Here is a 9,854-nt window from a genome sequence, read left to right as displayed (position 1 = left end):
TTCCGTTCAAGAACTAGTTGAAAGAACTATGTCTACGGGTCAGCAACTTGCTTAGGGCTCCCAATTCATTGTGAAAAACGGGGCAGAAAATCAATTTATTTACCGGATTTTTTTTAACATGAATCGATGTCCATTGGTTGTCACATACCACTGTGTGTATTGCTAAATGTACACATAAACCTTAATCGTGCCGTTGTTGGAATTCAACCTGAAATACTGTGTTTGTTAAAAATTCAAGTGATTTTGTTCCATCTCCAAATCCATCTTCCTGATAATGTTGTACGTCACAAAGTGACACTGCAGTTAAGTAGGACATTCAAAAGTCAGCAATTCAAGACCTGCTCAAATGTGCAACTTAAAAAGTTTTGAGACCTCGGATGTCCCCTTTCCATCACTAGTGAGTATATCCAAGGACAAGGATGCCATGGACGACGATACACTCCATTTAAGCTCCCCACCAGAAATTGAAAAAAAAAAATCTTAGTGACGCAATCGAAGCCAGGCAGATTCACTCTCCATAGACTTTCAAAATTATGGGAAGGACCATTAATTTTTACGCTGTGTGTATATAAAATAATTCTTGTCAATCTGGGCTTTTTCTACGATACAACTTTTCAGCTGTCCAGGTTCAGTTTGAGCTAAACGGGTGATACAACAAACTGGGCAAATGAAGAAATTTGACTTGCGCTAATAAAATTGCGAGTGAGATGAATTCGTGTACAGTTCCAAAATATTTTTAATGTAAGTGGTTGCCAGAAACATCCAAGCAATGCTTGACAGTGAATGAGAGGTGTACTGGACATATATATACTGAACATATTTGACGCCGCCAAATGTACCCTAATAGTATAACGGAAATTTTAGAAACCATTGAACTCCACCTCCCGACCAGAAATTGAAAAAATCATGGTCACGCTCTCCAAGCCAGGCAAATTCCCTCGCCATAGACATTCGAAACTATAGGGAGGAATATGGCCAGTTTTAAGATGTAGCTGGAGGAATTGCTGTCTACCAGGATTTTTTCCCTACTGTTCAAGTTTTTCAGCTGTCCAAGTTATGTTGAGGTAAATGGGTGATACAAGATGGACGAACCGTGAAATTTGACTTGTTCGAATAAAAATTACAAGTGACAAGAATTCGTGTAAAGTTCTAAAATATTTTTGATGTGAGGGGTTGCCAGAAACATCCAAGCACTCCTTGAAAGTGAATTATAGATATTTTTACCTCCACAGGGCGAACAATTTCACGGTCCTTGAATTCTAATGTCTGCCATTTTAAATTATATACAATTCAATTCGTGAAAACTAGAGTTTAGTGGAAATGATCAGCATTATTAGCCTAAGCCTTAAGGATGGAGAGTAAAAACCGATTCAAGGTAAGGCCTAAATCATCGTTCTACCAGTCAGTTTCTTAATAATCAGATCATCAAAGCCTGCCGGGATATCCGACGCCGACAATTTGAACCAGCGTTGGCAGGTGGACTCCGCGGGGGCCAATATTTCCAAAAGTGGCCTCTTTTGAATCTCAAGGTCCACGAGAAGAAAACGTGGCCTCCCACACCTTAATTGGCCACCAAGTGGTCACTTTTGAAATTCAACGGCCACAAGGGCAATCATCTGGCCTCCAGCCCTTAATTTGGCCTCCACGGGGCTGCTTTTAAAACTCAATGATAAATTTCGACTGTGGTCGGTCATTATTTAAAACTCTATGTATCATTTCTTGGCCAAAGTTTTAAAGTGACAAGGTTTGACAGGCTTGATGAAATGTTTGGAACAAGACAGGTGTTGCTGTAGAATCCTTAGGGTCCATTCAATGGGACTTTAAGACTTGCCAGGGTGGCAAGGGTTGCTTAACAAGTCCAGCATTTTGAAATGAAAGGGCAAATTCACAGGGAAGTACTTGTTCCTCAATAATAAGAAGAGATTACTTGGACTAAATTGAGTAATTCATTATTTAACCATTCCTTATAAAAAGTGAAATGAAATTACTTGTTTAAGTTGCTTTTCCTAAATTTCAAAATGACCAATTCTGTGAGACAATTTCCCAATTATGGCCATACTTCTACAGACCTGATAAAAGAAACTGCTGTTTTTCCCACAAAGGGCCAAATGTATCTAAGGGAAAGGCAACCCATCTGACAAATATGACAAAACGACAAAAACAAACATAATAATTTGTGGCTGAAATCAGAATCCAAAAAGATTCAGTTAGCTTATAAGTGGCAGTTCCCTTTTCTAAAAACAGGAAAGAGTTATTATAATTTCGAACTACTGCCTTGCAAACCAACATTCACGCTAACAATTAATAGCACGGAGATCTAAGCACAAATACATTAATGGATGAATGAACATGTACACCCTCTATCGGAAAACTGACTTTTCACCCAACATTGACTTGGCCATGTGAAGTTGACTAACAGTCATTTGGATTTTACTTTCTTGTGCTCACACATTTTTTCAAAAGTTGAGAGGTGCTGAACCAAATAAAATGTTAAAGATGTTCAGTCATACTTTTATCTGAATGGCCTCTTGGTAATGCTACTAAATCAATCTGAGTGAGTTACATATTGGTCGACCTGAGGAATTGTCCGCTAAGGGATGAGTTTGAGGTTGTATAATAGCTCATAGTGCTGGAGTGAGTCCTTCCATTTTCTGACTATTTGCCGGACCTGCCGAGTTTGAGCTCGAGTCGGCTCAAGTTAAACAAAATGACACCTTTTTTAACAAGCTAATCAAGGATAATGAAGTCATCATTCAAAGGCTGCTTCTTACATTCATGATGGGAGCAAAACCCGTTTCCTAACGAAATTTCTCCCAATCCAGTAAAAGACTTGAGTGCACTTGGACTTGCTCTGTTGGTAAACTGATGAGGACAGAGTAGGGCTTCATTTTTGGGAAAAAAATGCACGGGTTAAAAAGTCAGGCGTTCGCTAGGGCTTCATCTTAGGGCCCTTCGTTTTTATAATATTCGTTGCCCCGCTTCAAAAGCTTAGTATTACTGCCAGCCTCTCTTCTTATGCTGACGATACAAAGTTAGTTTCTGGTAGGAATGGCCAAGATTCCTGTAGCCTTGCAAAGGACTTAGATCGAATCTACTCTTGGGTAACTGAGAGTAATATGGCCCTGAACGGAATGAAATTCCACTCAATGACACCCTTTGAATACTCCGCTCGTAGATAATGGATGTAAAGAAAGATATTGAGCAGGTCTCATATATGAGAGATTCAGGTTTTGTCCTCCAAAATAATGGAAAGCTCGATGAGCATATCCAGTTGAAGGTGGCTAAAGCTTTTCAAATGTGTGGTTGGATATATCGCACGTTTAAGTCCAGAGATAGTATCTCGATGCTTTTTTCCTTTTTCTCCAAAAGAAAGGCATCGGTAATGGTATCGTATCGGTAACGCGTTAGTTTTTCTAAAAAGTAGCGATGATGGTAACGGAGTAGATTTTTTCGGTAACGGTCTAGGCCCTGCTTATTTTGACTCTTGTTTAATCCTATATTACCATTGAACATTTTAGAATGAGTCAAAATTTCGCCCGCTATTGTTCCAAAATTGCCTAAGTAAGGTTATTTTCGTGTTACTATTAACAATAGGGAGATAATTTTGTTGGCATGTAGGTTTTAGTAGTACATAAACTAGGATATAATCACAGAACAAAAGAAAAACAATGGGTCGCATTACTAGTTTCGAAGGGCTTGAAGTCTCTCTTGCATCTCTTCTAAATCCTCTTCCACCTCAACTTTGGCCTCTTCCTCGTCTTCCACGGGTTCCGGAAGGTCGATGGATGCTTCTGGTACTCGTCCAGCCTTCGACAATGCTTGGTTCGTGTCGGCAAGTACTTCTGACAACACTTTGTCCACTTCCAATTGAACGCTCTCTTCCATATCCTCCCCATCTTCCAAACTCTCCATGGTGTCGTCCATCATCTCCTCGATAATCCCGGCCTTTTTGGGAAATGTTGAGCATTAGTATCCACGAATAAAGAAAAAACTTTTAACATAGATGAAAATAAAAGGGATTTTTTTTCTCACCTTCATCATCTCTTTGGACATGTCTTGCATTGTTTTCTGTAGCTCTGGAATCTTGATGAGTTGCTGCATGGCCTTCATGACATCCGCGGATTTGGCCAATGACCCGGCCATCTTTAACTGAGCGGCTTGGGCTTTCATGCCGTTCTCAATGGAAGATAGATGGGCTTTGGCTGTGTAGAGTTTGCTCACACTCTTTCTCGCATTGACGATCTCCTTGGCCAGAACCTTAACAAATTAGAAAATATAATGTCAACTGTAGTTTTAGTAAAATCAATATGTCTATTGCTCTGCAATGAAGTTGCTTTTATTGCATCTTAAGTCCTAATTTTCGAATACCACTCTTATTTTTAAATCAACTTCTTCCATTAGAATGACATCAAAGGACTGCTTACTGTTTTTATGTGAATTCATAGTTCTACTTTGAGGTATGCCAACCATATAGAAAGATTGAAGCAGGTTGTGTATTTGAATGCGCTATCTTACAATGTCATGACCAGTTTGACACTTTCTGAAAATGTTCACGCAATTTTAGCCATGTCAGCAAGAAACATTCAAGCTCTTTGCAATTTTTGCTAAATTCATGGCAATTTTGCGGGCATCTTTCATGACTTTTTGTTGACATCATGTCATGAAGATGGAAAAAAGAAGGTTAACATGATACTGCTTGTCCGATTAGATATTTCCATTGAATTAAATTATCAGTGTGCCCGGCCTTTAATCGTTTCATCTTTGAGATATATGACAAAAGTTCCGAGACTACTCACTCTCTTTTAGATTGTATACACACGTCTATAAGTTGGCTGACAATAGACGTACAAAGCGTTTCCATTTGCAAATTTCTTATCATGAAAGGTAACGCTAGGCTTTGCCGCCTTTTTGAACTCGGCTACTTATGGAGCAATTTCGGTTGCTGCTGTTCTTTGGCGAATGCTTGTTTCGATAAAGACTCTGCAATTTTTGGCCATATCTATTGGGCTTGTGAGGTATAAAAGTAGTTAAACACGAAGTATGGCAGCCTCATTGTGGGTGTTGAGCTGTATAACATTGCTAATTTAGATCGTGATCCAACTAAATTTGCCCTAATCAAATGAATTGGGCTACAATTCTTTAACAATCATTCCATTTTTAGGTGTAATTATGACACTATACCAATCCTGGCCAAATATCAGAATATCGTTTGCGCAAATAAGCCGAGCAGTGAACCAACTGACAAATGTCATCTATTGCGGCACCTTATCTCCACTTTTGCGCCTTAAACCAAAGTCAGCGGTCATCTGTTCATTTTCCACTTCACTTCACATGTAGAATAATAGTGACCGACCACGATTTTGTCCAAGATGTTTGACAGACATTAGCTTTAAGTTTCAAACTGCCAATTTAAATTTGGGGCTCGTCTGGTCAATCGTCTTTCTCCCAACCACTGAAACCATTTACCTTTGCTATAGGCGGTTAGGTTCGAAAAAAATCAGGGACCACCAATTAATTGACTGATCCACGGACTTCTAGAAATATGGGCTGCGAACGGGCTTCCCGGCAAATCGGCCTGCTCTGGGTAATAGCCACTCTGAGCCACTTTTCGAATTAAAGTAATAAAATAAGAAACGTAGATTTCTTCAATTAACGGTAAGTCAATTTTATATCATTTACATGCAAAGTCGATCGTTTCAAAGTTATGGTGTCAAAAGCTTATGTAGCTGACCAAGAGCAGGCCGAAAATAAAAAAATTATGTAGCGTTTACTACATAAGTTTGAACATGTCTCCTGAGTTCCCTAAGCATAGGTTTGGGCTCAAACTGGGCTGAGTTCATCAATTCAACAAGACCTTGTGGTCGTATCAAGTGCTTGTTTGGAGTAATAAGATGATCGCTTTAAGAGATAGGATATTTTTGCTTCCGTTTGCAGTCCATATCTCTAGAAGTCCGTGACTGATCCCAACCACAGCCATAACCCGTACCCCCGTTACCCACCCGAGCCGAATCCTTGTCGCCTTTCTTGGCGGCCATTTTCGCTGATCTCAAGGCCTTGAGTTCTTCTCGTTTGATGGCGTTGATCTGTCGGTCGATGGTGTAGCCTTCCTTGCGAATCCCTTTGGACCATTCTTGGACCATAAGCTTCGGGTCAGGCGTCTTTGATTTCCCGAATAACCCCATCTGGAAACAGAACAATCAATGCTGTTTGATACCCACCACGAGGACAGAGGGACGAAATTGGGACCTTGGCAAGGACTATCAATGGTGATGAGTCGAGATTAGCTGGAATTTCATATTTGTTTTGGTGCTGGATAAATGTGAGTGAGTGTTTGTTAATTTGACAGTCTCACTCAGACGGACTCTTCGAGTCCGATTATGGTACTTTAGTTGCGTGATTATGAAAATGCGGCATTGCGTTGCTTGGAAGCTTAAACGCAATCTTGACCTCAACTATGAAAAAATGAGGCTACCTTTCAGGAATTCACCCCATTTAGATGTGCGTAGATATAACCGTAATCCAATTTGAGACATAGATACCAATTGAAGACATGAAGCCAATGCATTTGGGTAGTTAATTATGCTAAAAGTTGAAGATGGCAATCTCAGTTTCATGCATCCCAAATCCCAAAACACCTTGTGGGCTTATAAAAAGGGGTTTGTTTACCTCATTCATAAGAGTATACCTAGTTTATTTAGACATGTTGGTTCATGTAGTTATTGCTAATAATTTTGATAAGTTATCATACTATTCTACAATTGTGAAGTGCGAAAAAGTTCATTCAAATTAATTCACACAGGTGATGTAGGTGATGCTGGCCACATTTTACAGACAGAGATTCAAACTTGGCTGGTTTTGCCCATTCAAATGTAGGTCTAACATAGTTTCATTCTCTTTACCCTCAATCCATTCCTATGTAATTAACCCAATCTAAAACGGGACACATGTAGGGCGGGGGTAAGAAAAAAGCTCCGTGACCTTCATTGGATGACTCAAGGAATTGAGGATGGCCGTTTAACGCAAGGCTACAAATTGATAATCACGCAACTGAAGTGCCAAAATCGGACTCGAAAAGTCGTTTGACACTCTCCCTGCATAATCAGGATTGCAAATTTGTATTAACTTAAAAAAGTCAAATTGGTAGTCGAAATCAGTCAGAAAGCAACAAAAAAATCATGTAGATCATATATTGATAAAGAGTCATTGAAATCAAGTTTCATGCTCAGTATTGTCCACTTGAATATTTTTGCGATTTTATAGTCCATTATAGTCCCTTGTTATCTTCCAATAAAGGTAGACCCTTTAACCCTTTAAATTTACTACGGATGGGATTAATCTGCAAATCGGTGCCCTTCTTCATCCCTGTTTTTTTGGGGTGGGGGGAGGTGAGAAAATGTTGGTAGACTTGACCCGAAAAATATCCAACAGAGATCAACATCGGCAGTACTGGTTTCAACACCGCGCAGGCAGCTGGATCACAACAGTATGCGAATCTTACTGACGCCAGCATGGAAATCTGGCCCACTCATGGTCCGTTTCAGCAGCGCTGATGTTCCTTCGGTGGGGTCTGTAGGTGCTCCGTGGCTTCGCTTAATCAGAGAGAGTGAGTAATCAGTCGTTTCGAAAAGTCCCCACCAGAGGGCACTCAAACAATTAATGTCAAGTGTCGTTTTGAACCAGTTTAAATCTCAAAGCTGGGTATTTTGTCAAAAAAATCTTTGCAGATTTTAGTTATAATATAAAACAATAGTTCATTGGTGGGGTTAGAAAACTGGTTGATATCTGTTTTCTAGAATTCCATTTCGACTTTTGAATGTTCTCACTTGGAAAGAAGATTTCTAAAAAAAAAAAATCACCCTTTTAAATCCAAAACTTTGAAAATAGATTAGCCATCAAACCCAATCGTCATGTGCAGAGTCAGCATTAAACGTCCAATGTATCCAACCGCACGTTTGAAAACTTATCTTTGACTAAAGGTGCTCATCAAACTTTCATTTATCAAAAGACAGGCATCTTTTAGGCAAAAGAACTACTGAATATTATTTGCGACTTCTTTTTTTTCAATTTCAGCTCAATTGAACAAGTTGTTAAATAAACATGTCCTCCTAGTGTTCAGAAAATAACCATAAATAACAGGTGATTAGGCAACATCTAAAACCCAAAAAATAAGTTCTTCCTACTCAAAGGGTAGTACTTAACAAGGAACATTAACAGATTTAGTGAACAAGTACCCTTCTTGTAACCAATCAACAAAAGATGGCCAGCTCATTTAATTTGTGAATAGTTCTGTCTCATTATTCAGGATGTGCAAAAAGTGCATATAGATGTGGCCAATTATGCAAACAAAAACGCGTTAGAAATTGCCGATAGTGCAAAAAGAACACCAAAAACCGTTCAAAATGCAAGTTTTTTTTTAATCCCAAGGGGTGCAAAGGAATATTGTCTCACTCTGGCTTACTGCTTTGTTAGATGTTGATCTATGCCTCATAGAACCTTGTCAACGCGATTTCCGATGATTTTTTGGGAAGTCATACATTGGCCAATTCATCTGCACAATTTAAAGGAAAAATTCCAAGAATTTTCTTTCTCGGGCTCCTTCATTGTTCAATTTGCTGCCCTCAAATATTCGTAGGGCTTATGTAGGCGTTGATCCAGTAGCAGGATTTAAATCAGACTTGGACAAGTTTTTGACTAAAATTCCGGATCAACCTCATATTTAAGGATTAGCCAGATCAGCCAACTCCAATTCGTTGGTCGATCAAATAATGTATATTAATAAAAGCCAAGTAAAATGAATAATCTTCTTGTCTGCAGGGATTCCAATTCCGGTAGCGGTAAGGAAGTCCGCAAAAAAAGTAAAAGAAACCCTTTAGCTGGAACATGAACCACTGGAATATGGACCGGGATGGTAAGGTTGAAAATTAGCAACTCTAATTCGAGTCAATGAATTAAATTCTTCTTCAAATAAGGCTGGTCCCAGATCCCTGCAATTGCGTATTTCAAATGTCAGCTCAATCAAACGACTGGGTCCAAAGTTATGCCCTCTCAAAGTGGAGTACATACAGAGCACAGAATGAATGACTTAGCCCTCTTCTGGTAATCAATTACCACAAGAGGGCTAGTCCGTTCATTCATTGAAGAGCTTTGTAGGGCCTTTTGAGACGGCATAACTTTTGATCCAGTCGCTCGATCAAGCTAAAAATTGAAATGAGTAATTTTTGTAGTCTGGAACCATTCTCATTTGAAGAAGAACATAATGCGTTAACTCAATCGCGAAAAGCTAATTCCTAAACCAAACATCCCCGTCCATATTCCAGTTGTTCATGGCTGGAACTACAAAAATGAGAGATATCAAGATCACTCTTAAGAGATGGGTATGAGGACTGTTGCTTTACCAGAATGCCTTGTTCAGCCGTTTGAGCAAAAGGGTGGGCTGTTTTGTCAATTTTCCCCAAAATTTGTGAAGGCAGATACGTAAATGTAAGACCCCAAACAAATAACCAAAATAGAAATGTCAAAATGAAGTTTTGTGGGACATAGATAAATATCTTACAAAATTCTTGAGAAAGCCAGTTTGACAGCTCAATATAATATAATAGTAATATTAACTGGTTATTTACGGTACACTGACAATGTTTTGAATGGATTCAAGGCACAAAAACATGATTTACCAATCACTTGAAACTAAATTAGATCAGAAATTGAGTTTGAATTTCCTGATTCATGGTACCCCGGGTATTGAAGGTTGGTCTGGAATGGTTTGGAGGTAGTTATCCAGGACCTTTTTGAATTTAGGAAGGGGATTTTTATCAGTACGGAGCTTTGTTTTGCTTGTAAGACCACATACCAGACTT

General features: G+C 39.1%; 1 protein-coding gene across 1 annotated transcript; it reads right to left on the bottom strand.

Moving 5' to 3' along the window:
- Positions 1-3,562: 3,562 nt before the first annotated feature.
- LOC131890744 (charged multivesicular body protein 3-like) lies at positions 3,563-6,359 on the bottom strand. The gene is made up of 4 exons (XM_059240152.1): positions 6,247-6,359; positions 6,000-6,182; positions 4,033-4,257; positions 3,563-3,945 (listed from the first exon to the last, which is right to left on the bottom strand). Exons 2-4 carry the CDS (start codon positions 6,180-6,182, stop codon positions 3,682-3,684), a joined length of 672 nt encoding a protein of 223 aa, XP_059096135.1. The 5' UTR covers positions 6,247-6,359; the 3' UTR covers positions 3,563-3,681.
- Positions 6,360-9,854: the final 3,495 nt, after the last annotated feature.

This window comes from Tigriopus californicus, chromosome 11 (genome assembly GCF_007210705.1).
Source record: "Tigriopus californicus strain San Diego chromosome 11, Tcal_SD_v2.1, whole genome shotgun sequence".
Taxonomy (NCBI): domain Eukaryota; kingdom Metazoa; phylum Arthropoda; class Copepoda; order Harpacticoida; family Harpacticidae; genus Tigriopus; species Tigriopus californicus.
This window is presented reverse-complemented; position numbering and strand designations above follow the sequence as displayed.